Below are 20,858 nucleotides of genomic sequence, written 5' to 3' on the forward strand. Positions count from 1 at the left end.
CCCATCCTCTCCTGGAAAGACGAAGATGAAGTCATCCGACGGGTAAACGACACGCACACCGGACTAGGCGCAAGCGTGTGGTCGGGCGACATCGACCGCGCCAACGCGCTGGGCGATCGGATCCAGTCCGGGACGGTGTACATCAACAAGCCGCCGATACCGCGGCCGGACGGGTACCTGGCGGGATGGAAGCAGAGTGGTGTGGGCGGAGAATGGGGGACGGAGGGGTTGCTGGCGTACTGCAATGCGCAGACGGTGCACTGCTATAAGAGTCCGGTGGCGCCGGGGAGTGCGGAGGCGGATTAACCTACGTATACGTATAGAATGGTGTAAATGAAGCGGAAGTGTCAAGATTGGAATATGTACGATACTCGTCGTATTAACTGTCCTGAATAATAGCCAGCTAGTACTACTGCAGCAGTACTACTGCTGAACAAATTGACAAACTATCGCAAGAGAACAATTCACAGATAGATATATCTGATACATTATACCTACCTTCCTAGATAATAGGTATATACATACCTACTGTACATGGATGTAGATACACAGGTAGTAACCCTAGACCCTCAACCTTAAAACGATAAAGCCTACCCTATATGTATGTACAGTACAGTACAGTATGTATGTAACCACCAACAACAATTTATTTACCGACAGCCATAAACTTTTTAAAAAAATAATAATAATAAAATAAAACAAAATAAAGAAAGCAGAATACGTACATGTACAGTACATACAGAACATACCTAATGGATGGATAATAGGGATACGAACAACGGATCTTAGGTAGGTATATACCCGAAAAAGCCGAAGAAAACGCTGTGATTGGTCGTGACGGATGTTTGTACCCTACCTACGTAGGTACCTACCTCCAGATCTCCATAGTAGGCAGGTAAATGATATTAGAAGGTTGGGTTGATCAGAGAGTGACAGTGCTCTATATATATTTACTAGCTTCAATATCATATATATAACGCGTATATAACCTTGTGGTGAATGTAAACCCTTGATCGACCATTCTTTTCACTTTGTCTACATATATATATACAGACCAGGGCTTCACCATCTCTCTGCCACTGAACTACATTTCTTTGAACTGTACTGCTTACTGTACGAGATATTCTACTCTCCCGTTTGATAACGAATATGTCTCCCTCGACAGAGCAAGGAACAACTCCTCGCAACAACGGCAGTAGTAGTAGTCATCATGCTGATGCTAGCGAAGAAGTGGTGATTACCTCGTTTGAGGTGCATGGTATGAACCCTTCTCTTTTACTATTGCAAGATATATATACTAACTTTCATGTTCCTCCTGTCTGCTACTTCAGACCTCCGATTTCCCACCAGTCTGGACCAGTCCGGCTCCGACGCGATGAACCCCGCCGCCGACTACAGCGCCGCATACATCATTCTCAAGACGAGCAGCAGCAGCAGCAACTCGCTACGCGGGCACGGCTTCGCATTCACCATCGGCCGCGGCAACGATCTCGTCTGCGCCGCGGCGCGCCACGTCGCCGAGCGTCTCGTCGGAAAGACCCTGGCGGACCTCACGGCCAACATGGGCCAGACGTGGCGGTATCTGGTCTCAGACTCGCAGCTGCGCTGGGTCGGGCCGGAGAAGGGCGTCGTGCACCTGGGCCTGAGCGCATGCGTCAACGCCCTCTGGGATCTGTGGGCTAGGTTCGAAGGGAAACCCGTCTGGCGGCTTGTGGCGGACATGGCGCCCGAGGAGGTCGTGCGGTGCATCGACTTCCGCTACATCGTTGACGCCGTCACGCCGGACGAGGCGCTGGGTATTCTCCGCAGTGCGGCGGAAACCAAGGCCGAGAGGCTGCGAGATGCGGAGACCAACACCGCCGTCCCTGCGTACACCACCCAGGCTGGCTGGTTGGGGTACTCGGATGAGAAGATGGTGCGGCTGATGCGGACGATGCTGGTCGAGGAGGGCCTGACCAAGTTCAAGCTGAAAGTCGGCGGGGATATCGAGGATGACAAGCGTCGGTTGAGGATCGCGCGCGAGGTCATCGGCTACGACAACATGCTCATGGTCGATGCCAACCAGGTGTGGAATGTGCCTGAGGCGATTGACAAGATGGTGCAGTTGGCGGAGTTCAAGCCATAGTCAGTGCCCGCAGCCTCGTCTTTTTTACATCAATTGCAGAAGCTGACTATGTTTAGCTTCATCGAGGAACCCACCTCCCCCGACGACGTCCTCGGCCACGCCACGATCAGACAGGCGCTGAAGCCGTACGGCATCAAGGTGGCTACCGGCGAGCACTGCCAGAACCGGATCATGTTCAAGCAGCTGCTGCAAGCCGGGGCGATTGACATCTGCCAGATCGACGCGTGTCGGCTGGGAGGGGTGAACGAGGTGCTGGCGGTGTTGCTGATGGCGAAGAAGTGAGAACACCATAAACCAAAATCCAAGAAACACATTCTAACAGGCTGACCTCAGATTCAACATCCCCGTCGTCCCTCACAGCGGCGGCATCGGCCTCAATGAGTATACGCAGCACCTCGCCCTGATCGACTATCTCTGCGTGTCCGGGAACAAGAGTCTGCTGGAGCACATCAATTCCTTCCACGAGGTCATCACGCATCCGGTGCAGGTCAAGGATGGCTATTTCGTGACGCCGTGGGAAGCAGGGTACAGCGTCGAGTACAAGGCGAGCGCCATTGAGGAGTACGAGTATCCTAATGGTCGGTTCTGGAACAGTCCGGAGGGACTTAAGATTCGGAATGGTGAGAAGCGGTAATAGCAAGTAGTCCGTCAATATATACACATGAGCACACTATATATATACAGATATGTGCAATAAGATATGTAACTAGGGTATGTTTATTTCTTCCGCTAAGCCGCCGGAAAGATACTATGGAAGCCAGCGCCAAAATCGAGCCATTCCTCAAACTGCACATCCTGTTGATCCGACACGGTGTCATCCATCTCCGGAGCTGTCTCAAGTGAGCATGGACCGGGTGATTCGTACACACGACTGTGGTCTTCGGATATGCTCTCCGTCTGAGCGGGTGCGATACCGTCATCACCATCCACCTCCTTCTGTGCGCTGAGATGTGCTCCATCGAAGCCACCACCACGCGACATCATCAGCCGCTGCAGAAACGCCACCAGCGGATCACCTTCGTTCGACCTGGAGACCAATTTCGAAGAAGACGCCTGGTGGACCGACAGCGCCAGCTGGAAAAAGTCATGGTAGACGCTCGCATGCCAGTATATATCGCCAAGCTGTTCCAGGAACATCATGCACATGTTATACCGATTCGTATGGAGCTGCTTCAGGGCAGGCGATGACAGAGACGTGCGGATTCCGAGGAGATGGATGATCAATGGAGGGAGCACGGCTGTCACGCTTGAGGCAGTTAGAAAAAAAAACGGCGATTCAGGATTAATCCTTAGACCGTACCAGATCGTTGGACAGTACTTGACAAGATCGAAATTCACCAGTTGAGCGACCAGCTGGGTCGAGTCGGCTGCAGCATGTTGGATCTTTTCCTGGCGCGTCATGCGAGAGTTGGATGTCTCAATAGTGCCTGGGACGGAGCACTGATTCAGTGCGATGATCACGGTACTAGTGACGTCAGTAAAAGGATTTAAAAGAATGAATTAAAAGAGAGAGAGAGAGAGAGAACTGGGGGACTACTACTTGTAAATCAAATGCAGAACAGTCCTGTACAAGGTAGCAATGCCTGGACGGCTGAACGACTGGTCCAGCCGTCTCGCTTCCGGCGCAAGATGATCGAGCCAATTCTGCAGAGTGTTCTCGCAAACCCTCACTTGCTCGGACAATATCTTGCCCGCCATCGTCGTCGTCGTCGTTGATGACGGATGCTGCAGCGACAAAACGCCCTCCATATACTGGCAAAGCTTGACGAATTCGAGAAAGACGACCTTGACGGCGCGATCCTCGTCTCCGTCCCCGTTCTCGGCGAGGTCTTCCGGCGTCAGCATCCGCACTGTGCAGTCCAGACTGTTGATGTGCATCGGCCGGTTGGTGCCCAGGCTGACCAGGCGATCCCGGACCAGACAGGCCCACCAGATCCGGGCCCAGAGTCGTCGCTGGGGGGCAGCAGGTCCCGGATCCCGGTGCAGACCCGCGCCCTGCGCGAGGCTGATTGCCTGGTAGACCCAGTGCCAGGTGTGTTTCTGGTCGATCATCGAGGAATAGTGGTGGCTCAGGAGGAGGAGGGCTTGGATGTTGACAATGTCGTTGGATTCGTAGTCGAAGATGTAGAGGTACTGCAGAATAACTTAGAACCTTTCACATCTGAACCTTTTTTTTGTGAAACTCTGCTTTTCAGACGTACCTTCGCTCTCCTGTGAATCACCTGCCGCGCCTTTTTGCGCGACGAAAAGCCCGCTTCTGCCAGCAGCTCTGGGGTAACGTACTACGAATAGTCAGCATGTGAAATTGTACATAAATAGATGTACTTTACAATATCGCCCTTACACTGCTAGCGACGAAAAGAACAGCCTGCAACAAAAGCAGACTAGGTCCCTCATGACGACCCGATTTTTCCCCCTTAGCCCGACAATAATAATAATCCTTCAGAAAAGTCTCCTTGTCGATGACAGGGAAAAAAGGATGGAATATTTTAAAATAAGCCGCGACGAATTGGTCCATGAGATGTCGTGGGGGAAGATCAAAGGCTCCTTTCCGTCTTAGGAAGAGAATGTCCTCCTCTTCTTCTTCGCTGCGGTCGTCGTGGGTGATAGACAGTGGGTGGCACGATAGTCTTTCGGCGTTATTCTGCGTCTCGAGATCATCACGGTCAAGATGGACATTGGCGAATTCGAGCAGAAAAGGGGAGTAAGGGACCTGATGGAGGATACTATGCTTGGGGAGAGCTCGAACGGAAGAAGAAGGAGAGGTACGCGGGGAAGAAGAAAAGGAGGAGGAGGAGACCCCGTCCCCGGCGCTTCATCTCGTACTTCTAGGTTCGGTGCATGTCCATGCACCGCCCGTCTTCCTCTCTTCTTCCGCGGTTCCGTCGCACACTCGAATCGGTCAATGCGACATCTCGAGCACGGCAGCCCCGTCTCCAGCATGTCACAGCGGACTTTGCGGGCGCGACACGTGGAGCATGCCTGGGAGGCACGTCGCTTGCGGCTGCTACCATGAGTCGTTTGTCCGGACGACTCAATTGGCGCGGACATTACGACATGTAAAAAAAAAAGATCCAGTCTGATGAAAAGATGCTCCCGTACCTATGCAGGAGTTCGACTTTTGCGGGGAAGGTTGATGTATCGTGCGGGGGCGGGTCCTTTAGTCTCTGCATAGTGCGTCCATACTGTGGGGATTGACTGTCTAGACTTGGAGTATTCTACCATTAATTGACGAGTCCTTAAACGTCAAAGCCCACAAATACCAAATTCTTCTCTGTAACAATATCTGAGAAGTGTAAATATTCCTATATGATTTGCCACGGTGAGTGTTAACAATAGCCCTCTTCCGAAGAGTAGGACTTGTATGTGGATGCTTAGTATATAAATAAAAAAAGACACCAATACGTAACTGTTGAATGGGTTAACAGTATGGGCCCTTTCAGAGCAGACAGTGCTACAAAAGATGCTTTTTGCTGACAGGGATTTTACTATTGTATTCTACTGGGTAACTCAGTTCCAATACTGTCTACAATATTGAAACAAAAGAGATTGTCCGTTCTTGGTTATCAGACTCATAGTGGTGGGCAGCGAAACTTAAATACTGCGTTGTTGACAGAAAGATAGAAACGTATTTCCTCGAGGAGGAACCAGACATCTACCTAGTGATCATAAAAACCTCTGACTCAAAAGTATATTCCCAATTGACTGATTGTCAATTAGGTCTAGCTCCACTTCGAGCTTCAAAGGACGGACAAGGGTATGTACATTTATAAATCATCACATCTTATACCAGTGGTAAATAACCAAGATGACATGCAACAGGGACGTGCAACGGGAAAGTCAATGTCTACAGCTTGGCCTGAGCCAGGTTCGCATTCAGCTTCTTCTGAACAGCATCCAGGTACTCCCGCGTCGTGACCCAGGCCTCACGCTCCTTGCGACCGCAAGCCAGCGCCAGGTCCTTGGTCATGATGCCATCATCGTTGACCACATCGATACAAGCACGCTCCAGCTGTTCCGCGAACGTCACCACGTCCGGAGTGTTGTCCAGCTTACCACGCTGGATGAGACCACGGGTCCAGGCAAAGATGGACGCGATCGGGTTCGTCGACGTCTCACGGCCCTTCTGCCACTCGCGGTAGTGGCGCGTCACGGTGCCGTGGGCCGCCTCGGATTCGAAGGCGGATCCGTCAGGAGTAGTCAGGGTGGAGGTCATCAGGCCGAGAGACCCAAAGCCTTGGGCGACAATGTCGGACTGGACATCACCATCGTAGTCTGAACGACTGTCAGCCACTGATTGCGCTAGTTTGAAGAAGGGACAGACTCACTCTTCATGGCAACGACAAATCCACCCTCACTCTTGATCATCTGAGCGACCATGTCGTCGATCAGACGGTGCTCATACCAGATGTTCTTGGCCTCGAACTCCTTCTTGTAGTCGTTCTCATAGATCTCCTGGAAGATGTCCTTGAAGCGGCCATCGTATTTCTTCAGGATGGTGTTCTTGGTGCTCATGTACAGGGGCAACCCCTTGAGAAGCGCCATCTGGAAGCTGGCATGAGCGAAGCCACGGATCGACTCATCCGTGTTGTATTGGGTCTGTGCGATACCAGGTCCCTTGAAGTCAAAGACCTTGAGAGTCTCGGGTTGGCCACCCTTGGGAGTAAAGACCAGCTCGAGAGTGCCCTCGCCGGGAATGAGACGGTCGGTCGCCCGGTACTGGTCACCATAAGCGTGACGACCGATGATGATGGGCTTCGTCCAGCCAGGGACGAGACGAGGAATTCTGGGAATCACAATGGGTTCACGGAACACCGTTCCACCCCTGCAGCGGATATGAGAATCTACGGTGAGCAACAGTTCCAACAGTGGAGACTTACAGGATGTTTCGGATGGTGCCATTAGGAGACAGCCACACTGTATTCATGGTCAGTCATTGGGACCCACGACATGGTGATTGGCGAGCGTACTCTTCTTCAGGTTGAACTCCTTGACCCGCGCCTCGTCGGGGGTGATGGTGGCGCACTTGACACCAACGCCATACTTCTTGATGGCTTCGGCAGCGTCGATGGTAACCTGGTCGTCGGTCTGGTCACGGTATTCCAAGCCCTGCTTGCTGTTAGGCTAGAAAATACAAGTCGGACGACCATTGGCCCATACCAAGTCATAGTACTTCAGGTCGATGTCGAGGTATCTGTTCAGCTCGTCTTAGAAGCCATCCGCAGGAGCAACGTCCCCGCACCGCATGCAGCATCTTTACGCAGGGACACCAGGATGATGGATCACTCACGGCAGGATGAGCTATTGGCAAAGTTAGTATCAGTCACAATACATACACCCCGCATGTGATCACGATTCCGTTGCAGGGCCGCCACATCGCGACGACAGGGGGTGCAGGCGCTGGCGAAGCTTACTTTTTCCTTAATATCCTTCCAGATGATCCTTGTCATCTACAAGAAAACATGCCAGAAACGGCTACCGGTCAGCACGATGCCATGTCTTGAGATGCAGACTGAAGCGGCATGATTGGTGAGGGGCTGAAGTTCATCGCCGTATTTCCCCGCGCTCTTCGGGAGCAGACGAAAATAAAACCAAGAACACTGCAAGCCCATGCCATCCTTCCTCCCGATCTCACTCATTCTCTCTTGGATCTATAAAATGCAGAAGGAAAGATCGACGGCTACAGGGGGCTCTAGCGTACCTCATCACCATCCAGTTCCACAACTGGGTTCTTGACCTTGATCTTGGCGCGCTCGGAAGCCATGGTGCGAACCTGGGTCAGCGAGGGCAGCGATGCGGCAGAGAGATGCTGGGAGACGAGAGGGGCAGAACGCAAAGGGAGAACGACAAGACCAGCTCGCGGGTTCACAGAGCGAGAAGAAAACGATGAGGAAGCACGGAAAGCAGAGACAGAGGAAGTAGTAGAGAAGGCAGAGCGACGAGAGACGGAGAAGAGAGAGGAAGAGGGCAGCTGGAGGCCGCCGCGCGCAATGGCGGGACTGTTCCGAAGCAGAAGCATTCTGGTCGACTAGATTGGGCGAGCAGTTCGAGACTACCCGAACGACGAGAGCTGCAGTCTCCTGCTCTATTTCTTTTCCCGATTGATGCCGTGGTGTTTCGGATCCCAAGCGCCTGCGTTGCCTCGTCCGTCCGTCCGCAGCAGAGCCGAGGTGATCGGAAGAGGTGGACCAGTAGGCGGCGGAGGCGGTCGTGGGTGTGGAGGTTGCAGCGTACAGATCCGGCGCAGAGGCGTCGAGCACAACAGGCAGCAGAAGAGAGGCAGAAGAGAAGCAGAAGAGAACGAGGAACGGGAGAGAAGAGAACTACGGCGAAGAGAGGAAGAAATGCTGTCCAGAAAGGGCTGGCGCGGTGCTCTAAGTGCACTCCTTGCGCTGGGAGCTCAGCGATGCTTGTTTTTCCTGTCCGGATAAACTGGGCCAGGACAGGATGCCTGCAGGCGACCCAACGCGCCGGCTGGGCGGGGCTCCCCACAGCATGCCGCCGAAGCCGGCCTCGAGACGTCATGCTGGTGTTGCTGCAGAACTGCTGGATGAGAGCATGTCGACGCAAGATGCAGTTAAGTTGTCTGTGTATTCAGCATTTCACTATATACAATCAATAGCCTTATAAAACAAACAGTCTGCCAAAGACCAGCTGTCTTGCAAGTCGAACAAACTTGTCACTGTTTGTCACTGGCCCCTCACTGCCCGTGACTTGCCGTTTGAGTCTCCGGAGCGGAGCATTTCCTCCGCGGCAACTGCTCTGCCGGCTTCTGTCGGAGAAGAACCGTCCGTCCCCGGGAATCGTGCCTGAGGCACCAATTCCTTATGTAAGCACAATACACAGTCGATTCTATACTTAGGTCACAGTATCATTTATTGCAGTCAACTGCCATATGAACAATAATATCCGATGCATTCACCAGTAAGCATCTAAGCATATAAATCATAACCGCTCCAGGTGTTGAAAAACCACCACCATGTCTTCATGCCATGCCCCATCCCGCTATGCACGCCCGTCCAGCTCCCATCCGTTTTGGCCATGTGTTGAACCGCTTTGTAAACAAGAGAAAAAGAGAAAAAAAATACTCAAATACTACCAATGGGTATATAACAACCACCGATGCAGACGTCAGAGCAATGGGTGTCTAAAACAGTCCATCGATCTCTCCCGTCTCGGGGTCCACGTCCACGTTGAGGTATCCCGGTGCTGTGGGCAGACCGGGAATGGTCTGAATGTCAGCAGCAAGGGCGTAGCTGTTTTTTTGTCAGTAAAAGAACAAAATGACGGAAAGGGAGAAAAAAACACTCACAGATATCCTGCTCCCACGGCCAACCTCACGTCGCGGATGGGCACCGTGAAGCCCGTAGGAGCTCCCTTGAGGGCTGGATCGTGGCTGAGCGAGTACTGCGTCTTGGCAATGCAGATGGGCAGGTTTCCGAAGCCTTGCTTCGTGTACGTGTCCACCTTCTTCTGCGCCAGCTCGCTGAACTCCACCTTGTCCGCCCCGTACATGGCCTTGGCGATCCGGTCAATGCGTTCCTGCACCGTCCCGTCGAGATCGTACAGCAGCTTGAAGTCTTTGGGCTTGGAGCTCGCCGCAATCACGCTCTTCGCCAAGTCAACCGCTCCAGCTCCGCCTTCCGCCCAGTGGTTAGCCGGGACGGCGTCCTCCGCGCCCGCCGCGATGGCCTCTTCGCGGATCAGTGCAATCTCGGCATCGGTGTCCGTGTCGAACTTGTTGATCGCGACCACGACGGGGATGCCGTATTGCTTGGCATTCTCAATGTGCTTGCGCAGATTCACGCAGCCCTTGCGCAGAATCTCCAAGTTTTCCGTCCGGTAGACGTCAGGCAGCGGTGCACCAGGCGAGATTTCGGGCCCGCCACCGTGCACCTTCAACGCCCGGACCGTCGCGACCACGACCACCGTGTCGGGAACAAGGCCGGAAGATCGGCACTTGATGTTGAAGAAGCGCTCGCCACCCATGGTGAAATCGAAGCCAGCTTCCGTCACCACAAATCCCGTCTTGGCGTCGTGGTCCTCGTCGGGTTCGGTACCAGCAAGCTTCAACGCAAGCTTGTCGGCCACCACCGAGTTGGCGCCGATACTGATGTTCGCGAACGGACCAGCGTGGACAAAGACCGGAGTCCCCTCCAGAGTCTGCATCAGGTTGGGCTTGATAGCGTCCTTCATGAGAGCCGTCAGAGCCCCACCAACACCAATGTCATCGCAGGTGACGGGGTCGCCATTCTTCGACGTCGCAATCACCATCCGTCCCAGTCGTTCCCGCATGTCGGCGAGGTCGTTGCTCAGAGCCAGAATGGCCATGCACTCACTCGCCACGGAGATATCGAAAGCCGTCTCGCGAGTCAGACCCTTCTCGGTGGGAGCCTGGCCGATAGTGATTCCGCGAAGGTGTCGGTCGTTGACGTCCAACACACGACGCCAGGTAATCGTGTCGGGGTCGATATCTAACCGAGCAAAGCGACGAATTTCCTCCTCCGTAAGGTCATCCGGGTTGGTCTTGTCGATGCCCAGTTTCTTCAGCCGTCGGAACATAACGGGCTGGAATTCCCGCTTTCCATTCTTGGTGGGCACCAGCCGCTTGTAGAGAGGGCCATCCTTTTGCGTAGCTTCGTGGAACATGCGAGTGTCAATAGCCGCCGCCAAGAGGTTGTTGGCGGCAGTAATGGCATGAATATCGCCAGTCAGATGAAGGTTGAATTCATCCATAGGAATGACCTGGCTGTATCCACCTCCTGCAGCGCCTCCCTTAATACCGAAGGTTGGGCCTTGGCTGGGCTGCCTGACATTGGCGAAAGCGATCCTGCCCAGATGCGCCCCCAGAGCCTGGGTGAGACCTATCGTGGTAGTGGACTTTCCCTCTCCCAGAGGGGTGGGAGTGATCCCAGTGACTAGAATGTACCGTCCATTGCGGCGATGAGCCAAACGATCCAGAACGCTCAGGCTCACCTTGGCCTTGGTGTGGCCGTAAGGTTCCAGCTCATGGGCCTCAATACCAATCTCCGCCGCAAGGGCAGTGATAGGCTTTGGACGCTGTGAACGAGAAATAGCAATGTCAGATGGAACAGGCTTGGTCAGCTTCAGAGGCAGCGGCACGATATGCCTGTTCTTCTGCCTGTCAAAGTAGGCCTTGGCAGCGTTGACAACGTTCTGAAGAAGCATAGCCACGGTCATGGGACCAACACCGCCAGGGACAGGAGTGATTTGGGACGCGACTTCGACCGCAGAGTCGAAGTGGACGTCGCCCACAAGCCTGTGGCCAGACTTCTTGGAAGCGTCCGGAACATAATTGATACCAACATCAATGACAACAACGCCCGGTTTCAGCTGCTCACCCCTGACAAACTCCGGCTTTCCAATCGCAGCCACGAGGATATCTGCGCGCTTGAGAATCTCATCCAAGTTCTTAGTCTTGGAGTGGCACACAGTAACGGTGGCGTCAGCGTTCCTCAAGAGATAGCTGACAGGGCTGCCAACGATATCACTGCGACCCAGCACGACTGCCTCCTTGCCTGCAGGTCAACTCCGCTCACCCGCAGGAGCTCCATAACACCTTGAGGGGTGCAAGGCACGAACAGAGGGCGACCGCCTCGCTTGGCAAGTTCGCCAATGTTGACCGCGCCAAACCCGTCGACATCCTTCTCGTCGGCGACAGCAGATGTCACTGCGTGTTCGGAGATATGTTCAGGGAGAGGCAGTTGGACGAGGATTCCGTGCACGGCAGGGTCATTGTTTGCCTTGGTGATTTCTTGGATAATCTCCGCCTGGGTGATCGACTCGGGGAACTTGACAATGCTGCAGAGGATATTTGCCTTGTAGAAAGAGCGCTGTTAGACCCTTTTCGCGGAACCGACATCAACTGGGGCACTCACTTCCTCCGCAGCTTTTAATTTCATGCGCACATATGTGCCTGCATTGCGTCAGTACATTGTCCGGTGGAAGTCGTAGAGGTGGGAAGTATACTTGAATCGGATCTGTCACCAACTATAACATTTCTGTCAGCACTGTCGTAGTTTTAATTTCTACCGGAAGAGTTTCAGCAAACAACGAACCTTGGAAGATGACCAAGTTGGGCTTGAACCGCGGATTGGTCTCCTGTAGCTTTTGTATCTCCCCCTTCAGCCTCTCCCGGATATCCTTGGCAATCGCGGTGCCATCGATCTTCTTTCCCACCATCTTGATCCCGGTAGTCGCCAACGCTCGACGATGACAAGGAGGAGTGCCAGACGAAACGAGGAGCCGTGGAAATTCTTTCCCCCGCACGGATGGTGTGGACGATCTGGGAGGAGAAGCGAGCACGCGAACGGTCCGGGACGATGCCCCTCGATGGGCAGTCGACAGGCTTCGACACGCCAATAACGCAGCGAGGGGGATTGGACCAACAAAGTTGGACTTGCAGCGGGGCAGCGGTCTTGGAAGAGGACCGGCGGCCGAGAGGAGCATGAGCTACCTGCACTGGAGGGGCCCGAGGGTACGAGGTGAGAGTTGTCAGGCACACGGAGCCATTGGAGGTTGGCCGGCGGAGATACAGCAGCTCGACGGAGTCACTGATCGGAGATGTGCACAGTGGACAATCTAATCGACACAGGGCCTACTCTACCTATGGATACGGATCTACGAAGACGACCGCATGCCCCAGCAGCATCATAATTTTCACCGAAATCGGCGGGCTGAAGGAATTCTTGCAAAGGCTTCTGTTCTCCTTTCCCGTCGACTGACAGTGATGCCGCGGGAAACTGGGAGACGTGCAGTTGCCTGATCGGGTTAGTGGCAACGTGACAAGATCCAGCCCAATCGGGTTAAGCGCCATCTGCTGACAGATTGCATTCAAAATACTATACAGCACGCTCTCCTCGTACAAACAGGATTCCTGTTCTAGAGACCTCTGGCCGCCAGGACTCTGTTGAGCCGCTCCTCAAATCCCTCCACATACGTAGAGTTGAGCATGTCCGCGTGGTCGCCCTCGCACTCGATGAACTCGATCGGCTCGCGCGAGAAGTCCTGCCACTTCGCCAGCTGGTCGCTCACCCACTTCTCCTTGCTCAGGCACACCGAATGCAGTGGCGTGCAATAGAAGACATCCATCTTCTTGATCTTGCCCTTGGGCTCGTATTTCTTGCCCATTTTTCCTGCTCTGGTCAGCGTATCTTCCTCTCGAAAAGAATGGAACCGGCCAGCTTACCAAAATTGTCTGTCACATGGACAATCGCCATGAGCTGCTCCGGGGTCAGCTTGAGCTTCGCGAGTTGCTCAGGTCGGGACAACTCCAGAAGCCGTTTCACGACGTCGATCTGCGGCAGCCCCCGCAGTTGCTCCTCATACTTGGGAATGTCATCTTGGGCAATCAATTCGAGGAAGTAGGTCACCCGAACCGCAGCGGCCGTCCAGTCCAGATGCCCGACCAGGGGGATAATGTGTGGCGGAGAATCCAGCGCGCCGCAGAATGCCACTTCGTCGCCGTTGGCTTCAAGCCGCTTGGCCAGCTCGTATGCCACCGTCGTACCCAGCGAATAGCCGGTCAATGCGTACGGCCCATGGGGCTGAACGCGCTTCACATGCTGGAAGTACGTATCTGCCATCTCGGCGATGCTGGAAAACAACGGCTCATTGCTGCTGAGCCCTCGCGCCGTCAGCGCGTACAGGGGACGATCCACCATGGTGCGCGATAGCGGAAGGAAAGCCAGGACATTGCCCGAGGCTGGATGGACCAGCCAGAGTGGGGTCTTGTCACCACGCGCCTGCAGCTGCGCGACGGGGTTGTACTGGTTGGAATTGGCGTTATCGATTGCATTCGCGATGTTTCGAATCACTGGACTGTTGAGGAATGTGATGATGGACACACCCGCGGCGATATCGAACCGTTTGCGCAGCAGTTGCTCAAAGCGGAAGAGGCTGATCGATGTCACCCCCAGTTCAAAAATAGTCCGATCCACCGAGATGATATCGGCAGGCATTTCGAGCATTTCGCTCAGGGCATCGACGATCTCTTTCTCTGTCTGAGTGACTGGGGGCACACGCGCCGTGTGATGGTACGTTTGAATTGGTGCCTTGCTTCGAATCATCACGTCGTTGAAGGCGCCAGTGTCAAACTCCCTCTTCAGCTTGGTTCGAGACAGTTTACCGAGAGACGATTTCTCCAGACGGGCTACGGGCAGGGGGATCACCCAGTCTGGACGAACTCCAGGCACAGCACTTGCGGTTCTTGCGATCGACTCGGCAATCCGGTCGCGGACCTGGGGATCCTCAAAGGTGTTCTGCGGGCTGTAGACGATACAGTATCCCTCTGTGTCGCTACCTTTGGGCCTGTGGGAGAAGGTTGCAAAGTACGACGACACCACTCCGGGAAGATTGGCCGACTCCAAAGCATTCTCGATATCCTGTGGCGAATAGTTGACCCCGTTGATGATGAGAATTTCTTTGTTCCGTCCGACGAGGTTGAGCTTTCCCGAAGAGTCGACGTATCCCCTGTCTCCGGTGATGAACCAGCCGTCCTTGGTGAACGACTTGGCGGTTGCGTCAAAGTCGCGATAATAACCTTTGAATACGACGTCACCGGACAGGTGCAGGTCGCCGACTTGGTATGGCTCTGCAGGCATCCCTTCGAATGTCTGGACGCGGACTCTGACCTCGTCGATAGGCCTGCCAATCGAGGCGAATTCGTGTTTTTCTCTGTCCTCATACTCGGGATCGAACATGCCATATGTGAGGGCAGCGCATACCTCCGTTAAACCGTATCCAATGCGGAACACCTGGCCCTGGGCACCGAGACGGTTCAATTGTTCCGTGACTGTCTTTGCGGTTTCCACCACGTTTGCCTCGCCGCCAGTTACAATGCCCTGAAGACAGGACAGGTCAATTGAAAAGACCGGATCTGACGGGTCCGCCGCCGCCAGTCTCTTGCTCAGGAGCGCCAGAAAGAAGTTGGGAGCGAACGAGTGGGAGACGCGGTGCTTGTGGATGAGATTCAAGAAGAGCAGTGGATCGGAGATCACATCGTTGGCCTGCACCTGCACCTGTTCGGCTCCGTGAAACATGGCATGGAGATGAATCTCGAGCAAGTTGGCCACATGGTCCAGTCCGATCCAATTGAGAAAGACCGACTTGGCGGTCGTGTTGCAGGCCTTGCCTTTGCCGCGGACGGAAGCGACCATTTGAGGGACGGTCAGCGGCACGGCTTTGGCATTGCCGGTGCTGCCGGAGGTGAGCATCAGCACGGCGGGCTCATCGCCCTGAGACGGTGCGCGCTGAGGAAGGGTTCCGTTTGTTACACCGTCGCTGGTGCCGTTGGCACTGTGCTGCAGAGACTCTATTTCAAGCGTGGACGGCAGCTTGAGTTCGGGAAAGCGCTTGGTGAGACGCTCCGAAGTCACAATCAAAGGATTGTCGAGCAGAGTCGTGAGATGGCGCAAGTGCTGCTGACGCTGCTGGGCATTCGCGGACAGCGGAGTGGACATGGCCGGCAACAGGCCTGCCTGGACGGCCGCCCAGAACCAGGTGATATTGTCGACATGGTTGTCGAAGTGTATGAGGACGACTCTCCGGTCCGTTAACCCAGGGGTCTTGTGCAGCAAGCGTGCTTTGTCTGCTGCGTCTGCGAGCAGCTGTCTGTAGCTGAAGCGGATCGATTCGCCGGGCGATGTGTAGAAATTTACTCCGGTGTCTGTTTGAGACGCAGCAGCCAGGATATCTATCAAGGTCTTGACCGTCGTGCCATCACGAGTCTTGGCCACTGGAGGCGAAGTGTGATTTTCATATGTCTGAGCTTGGATCGCCATCTTTTTTTTAATTTTCTTTTCTCGCGACTATCTGCAGGCAAAGACTGACATGGGATTGTAGATCCACTCCTCTCTCCCCCCAGACTGTCGGGAGGGGTACATGGGTACATGTATGGCGGCATGGAGGTACCTAGATTCCGCGTAATCCGACGCAGCTCGCAGGTACAACCTAGGTAGATAGATACTCGCCCCTACTACGGAGTATGTACCGACAGACGTCATCTTCGAGCGAACATACTCCAGAGTATTGCTAGAGCGAGCCCATCGATCCTTAGCAATGGGAGGTCAAGTGACTCCGCTCGAGAGGACCACAGGACGATCTATCGATGGGGCCTCTCTTTACGCAATAAAAATGCGTGGCTGGCTGTGTAGCATCATGGCGAGCGAAACCAGTCAGTCTATCCTCACGGGAGTTGTCCCGGGAGATATACCGAACCCGTTTGCCGTGGAGTTACAGTTAAGATAAAAAAAACGGGTGCTAAAAAAATGGCGCTCTTAAGTCAGACTATTGAGGTGACATTGATCAATATTACCGGCAATGGCGCTGTACGGAGTCGTAGGAAGCACATCTACCGTACCTAGTATTGTATACTCCGTTGTGCTCTGCCGATAAAAGACAAGGACGGAATAAGAAAAATAAGCATTAAACTGAAAAGGGCTAGAGGTGGAGATTGGCGTCATGCTAATCTGGATTTAAATTTAGCTCGGTCGTACTAGATATAGTCAGCAGTGAGTCGACTGGGGTCCTCTATCAGGCCATCCTGGCTGTCCCCTTGAAGCTTCAGTCGATGGCATCCAATCCGTCATACGAGTTGAACACACAATGATACTATACTCATACTGCATAATAATAGCAGTAAATATACTCAGGTTATGCACGACATCAGTCCGATCACGGGCGCGCACGTGCATGCAACGATCTTGCCGGCGTGATCGATCGGTTGGGGGCGACGAATCACAATGCCGTTTTGGGCAGCAGAGATCGGAGGCTGTCCGCTAAGCTGAATAAGCAGGCAGGGGTTGCAATCCTTCTGCAGGCTATTGAAAGAAATTCCCGATCCAGTGATCATTCTGGATTTCTGACCTGGATGATTATACTTAGATCAGGAGATTCAATTGGGTGCCTTTGATTGACGGCTCGTTCTGATCTGATAGACGTACTCCGTACAGAATTCGTCTTTGGCTTCTGGATTAGCTTAGGCTGTGGGTATATCCTGCAGTAAGAAGGACGAAGAATACTACCTGCCCTAAGCCGTAAGCAATCATAAATAGAGTTAGATACCATGCAGCAAGGAGCAGTAAACGCGGACTACTCCGGAGTAGACTCCGCCACCACCCGCCCAATCTGCCTCCCGTCCGCCATCCGCTCGAGCTTGTCTGCTTGTCAGTCGGAGCACGGAGCCCAATGTGCTCCGGAGCAGGGCTCGTGCTAAATTCTCATCCTGGGGGCCAAAACTCACGGTGACCTCGCCGGATGGGCCTGTTCATGTCTCACGCTGAAGCGCAACCACTGATCAGTGCCCGTGCTCGACGCTCTCCAGCCTGCTGTATGCCCTGTGGGGTCAAATGCCGAGGAATTGCAGTGTCGATCCTGTCCCGCTATGGTATCCCTTCAAGGCGATAATCAATCATGGAGCACTGTCTACCGGGTATACTCTAGTGGAAAGGTACGTAGCATGGTTGCTGACAAGGATGTTCCATCACTAACGCAGCCAGGCCTGCCACGAGCCTATCCTACAGGGTGCCATCCCTGCTCGCATGAACACCATGCAGTAGTTACTCGCTCTCCACCAGCCAGGGCAGCCATGCAAGGGTCCAAGTCGCAAGAGTCGCACCCCAGTAGCATTCCAAAGCTTATCACCGCGATCTCACCCTGCACGCGGTTCCTGGGACCCTGCGTTTGCAGGGGGCTGGCTTGCAGTTGGGATGGATGCGAGAACGATTACATCCATGTCTATTACATCCATGTCTGCTTGATGCTCAACACCCTCCTCCACGCCTGATCCCAGTTCATCATCCGTGCAGGAGATAAGATCTCCTCTGCTGGACAGCCAACATGCCGCTGACAGCAGAGCAACTGGCGGAGTGGTCGCATTCGCACCAGCCCGCCATCGTGGGCGTGTGCGTGACGCTGCTGGTGCTGGGCAACCTGTCGGTGCTGCTGCGCATCTGGGCCCAATGCCGGCTGCACAAGCGACCGCTGCTGGAGGACCACTGTCTGGTCGCTGCTCTGGTATGCAGTCAATTGTTCTTCCCCCTTTCGACCGCATTCGACTGAGTGGTTCTAGATCTTCGCAAACGTCGTCACCGTCGCGACGCTGGTCGGCGAGCATTATGGCCTCGGCCTGCACATATGGCGGGTCAAGGCCGAGGACCCGTCGATGCAGAACATCAAGAACATCTTCGTGGTGAGTGCGAATCAGGACTTAATCTGAAGAGACAGACCTGACGGCTCTCAGACTTTCTGGTTGACAGCCGTCTTCAACGGTCCCTGCCTGCTCGCCGTCAAGCTGGCGCTTCTGTTCTTCTACCGCCGCCTCTTCCTCACCTACCAGCGCTGGCTCACAGTCGTGTGGTGGATCAACCTCGTCTACGCCGTCCTGTGGGCGATTGGCTCGACTCTGTTCTACATCTTCCAATGCCTGCCGCCCCAGACCTACTGGGAGCGGTTTGACCCCAAATCCCACATCAAAGGCGAATGTTCGTCCTCGGTCAGGGTCGTCGCCATCCCGTTGATCTTCAGCGTCATCTCCGACTTCGCCGTCCTGCTGCTGCCGCTGGCGACGGTCTCCAATCTGCAACTGCCCCTGTCGAAACGGCTTGGTTTGGTCGCGTTATTTGGCGTGGGTTTAGTGTAGGTTTTGTCTTGCACCAGAGACAGGAAATTTGGGAGAGAAACGAAACTGACCAGAGGCAGTGCCTGCTGCTGCGGTCTCACCCGAATTATCGTCCTAGAAGTCGACACCGACGCCAGCGAGGACCCCACGTATGGCACAGTGCCATTCGACATTCTGAACGTGGCCGAACTGAACCTGGCCATCGTGTGCGCGTCAGTCGTGCCGGTCTTTTCGCTGGTCCGGGTTTCAATTGGGTCGAAGCAGGGGACGGACGCGTCGCAGACATATGCGATGAAGTCTTCGTCGGTGAGGATGCCGCCACGGCCGTACACGTTGAGCAACCTGAGTGAAGAGTACCTGTATCACAGCCATGTGACGAGCACGCAACGACCAGAGTACGAATTCCGAAGGGACTTTGGAAAGAATTATAACAACAACAATCATATCCATGTGAGGACTGATGTGGATGTGTCTGGATGAATTTACACTTGATGAAATAGTCTGTACATACATGCATGTATTTATTTTGGGTCTGAATGGAAATGATGTAACGACAATTTCATTCTATATTCTACTTTTTCAACTACTTCTTTCTCGTCGCGCACCACCAGATCATCCGCATATTCGGTTCCGCCCAGGGCGCATTCTTGGTCTGTTCCATCTCCTCGCCCCAGTAGGTGTCGGCCTCGACCGTCCAGCGGGTATTGGTCGCCTCGCCCACATCGTGCCAGAAGCCCTTGATAGTTTCGACATTGTGGCGGTAGTTGGTGCTTCCGCCCTCTTTCATCCCCGTCATCGGGTACCGTCCGCCCAGGAGACTGCCCATCTGGCGGCCGGTGATCATGACGCCCTCGCGGTCGCGACACATGGCCACCATGCGGCGGGCAACCCGCAGCTGGACGTCATAGTCCCACATGTGGAACAGCGAGCTGGCGAAGATGACGTCCATCTTGCCGCGCAGCGTCTTGGCCAGGTCGCTGGCCTCGTAGACGTCGTCGTCCGCGACCGCCAGGTCGCCAACCACAAACGTCGCGGCCAGCTTGCCCTCGTCGCGGAAGAGGCGGTAGCCCAGGTCGATAAACACCTTCTCCAGATCGCACCCGTACAGCTGCCTGTCGGAAATGCCCTCCTGGTTGGCGAGGAACCGCACCTCCTGCGCGAAACAGCACCCGGCGTCTAGGAAGCCTGCCTCTGGGTCAGAGCGCAGCCACTCCAGCACGCGCGGCCAGAAGGGCATGTGCGAGAGGTTGAAGGAGAGGAAGCGCATCTGGCCGATGCAGGAGTAGTGGTAGACTTGGAATGCTTCATCGCGCTGGTGAAGTCAGTACGTACGTACTGCACAGACGAAGGTCTCTTACCAAAGCAACAACATGCGGCACGACTTCCTCCGGCTTGAAGCCGCTGTACGACTCGAGAAGATGTTGCGCTTCGGGGTTGATGCTGGTGACGTTCTTCTGGTACCATGATGGGAGCTGGGATTGGGATTGGGATTGGGATTTCTGATCCTCGGACGAGTGGTTTGTGGTTTGGTTGTCTTGAGCGGTCATTTTCTTCCTTCTCTCGTTCTAAGACGTAGATAATATATAAATTATACGATAAGCAATAACAATATAATATAACCCCTGAGGCAATGGGATATAGAAAGAGATGTAATGTATGTGCAATGGAATGCAATACAGCCCCTCCTCACACTTAGGAAGTTACATGTTGTTGGTGCCTGACCCATACGGCATTCAGGCAGCTGCCAGGTCTGACCAATCAGCTGTCAGTTACCACGTGACCGCCAAACCGGCCACGCAGATTTAGAGCCGACCTCAACGCCGGCTCCTAGTCAGTTCTTCCTTTTCTTCCCCAGAGGGAGCAATAATATATTGATCTTCTATGCCTAGATAGACTTCATCTATTTCCCCACTGAGCTCTCGGCAGCCTTACGCCGAGAGGTTATGAGCCCGGCAGCACTGGCAGACGACTGATAACGACGTTGTCTGACTTACAATTCGAATCGATCGACCTGACTGGCAAGGTGCCGGGGTCTCGCTCCCTTGATCGACTCGAATGGACTTGAATACAGAGTAGATTACTCTGAAAACGATC

At 54.1% G+C, this 20,858-nt stretch overlaps 6 protein-coding genes across 6 annotated transcripts; 2 read left to right on the top strand and 4 right to left on the bottom strand.

Moving 5' to 3' along the window:
- Positions 1 to 1,149: 1,149 nt before the first annotated feature.
- On the top strand, positions 1,150 to 2,759 carry T310_2970 (uncharacterized protein; the record flags this gene model as incomplete). Its single annotated transcript, XM_013474151.1, has 4 exons — positions 1,150 to 1,258; positions 1,332 to 2,124; positions 2,182 to 2,374; positions 2,448 to 2,759. 4 exons carry the CDS (start codon positions 1,150 to 1,152, stop codon positions 2,757 to 2,759), a joined length of 1,407 nt encoding a protein of 468 aa, XP_013329605.1.
- A 95-nt stretch (positions 2,760 to 2,854) lies between these two features.
- T310_2971 (uncharacterized protein) lies at positions 2,855 to 5,176 on the bottom strand (the record flags this gene model as incomplete). Its single annotated transcript, XM_013474152.1, has 5 exons — positions 2,855 to 3,590; positions 3,696 to 4,258; positions 4,327 to 4,407; positions 4,470 to 4,838; positions 4,952 to 5,176. The coding sequence occupies 5 exons, from the start codon at positions 5,174 to 5,176 to the stop codon at positions 2,855 to 2,857; spliced, it is 1,974 nt and encodes a 657-aa protein (XP_013329606.1).
- A 796-nt stretch (positions 5,177 to 5,972) lies between these two features.
- On the bottom strand, positions 5,973 to 8,144 carry T310_2972 (Isocitrate dehydrogenase (NADP(+)); the record flags this gene model as incomplete). Its single annotated transcript, XM_013474153.1, has 8 exons — positions 5,973 to 6,400; positions 6,454 to 6,950; positions 7,006 to 7,042; positions 7,096 to 7,249; positions 7,286 to 7,319; positions 7,416 to 7,426; positions 7,462 to 7,545; positions 7,827 to 8,144. 8 exons carry the CDS (start codon positions 8,142 to 8,144, stop codon positions 5,973 to 5,975), a joined length of 1,563 nt encoding a protein of 520 aa, XP_013329607.1.
- Positions 8,145 to 9,272: 1,128 nt separating this feature from the next.
- Positions 9,273 to 15,927, bottom strand: T310_2973 (C1 tetrahydrofolate synthase; the record flags this gene model as incomplete). The annotated part of the gene is made up of 8 exons (XM_013474154.1): positions 9,273 to 9,381; positions 9,438 to 11,545; positions 11,686 to 11,947; positions 12,055 to 12,136; positions 12,205 to 12,351; positions 12,416 to 12,699; positions 13,086 to 13,281; positions 13,335 to 15,927. 8 exons carry the CDS (start codon positions 15,925 to 15,927, stop codon positions 9,273 to 9,275), a joined length of 5,781 nt encoding a protein of 1,926 aa, XP_013329608.1.
- Positions 15,928 to 17,983: 2,056 nt separating this feature from the next.
- On the top strand, positions 17,984 to 19,244 carry T310_2974 (uncharacterized protein; the record flags this gene model as incomplete). Its single annotated transcript, XM_013474155.1, has 4 exons — positions 17,984 to 18,160; positions 18,216 to 18,335; positions 18,387 to 18,781; positions 18,845 to 19,244. 4 exons carry the CDS (start codon positions 17,984 to 17,986, stop codon positions 19,242 to 19,244), a joined length of 1,092 nt encoding a protein of 363 aa, XP_013329609.1.
- Positions 19,245 to 19,347: 103 nt separating this feature from the next.
- T310_2975 (uncharacterized protein) lies at positions 19,348 to 20,311 on the bottom strand (the record flags this gene model as incomplete). The annotated part of the gene is made up of 2 exons (XM_013474156.1): positions 19,348 to 20,076; positions 20,123 to 20,311. 2 exons carry the CDS (start codon positions 20,309 to 20,311, stop codon positions 19,348 to 19,350), a joined length of 918 nt encoding a protein of 305 aa, XP_013329610.1.
- Positions 20,312 to 20,858: the final 547 nt, after the last annotated feature.

This window comes from Rasamsonia emersonii (assembly GCF_000968595.1).
Source record: "Rasamsonia emersonii CBS 393.64 chromosome Unknown ctg1118621760044, whole genome shotgun sequence".
In the NCBI taxonomy this organism is placed as follows: Eukaryota; Fungi; Ascomycota; class Eurotiomycetes; order Eurotiales; family Trichocomaceae; genus Rasamsonia; species Rasamsonia emersonii.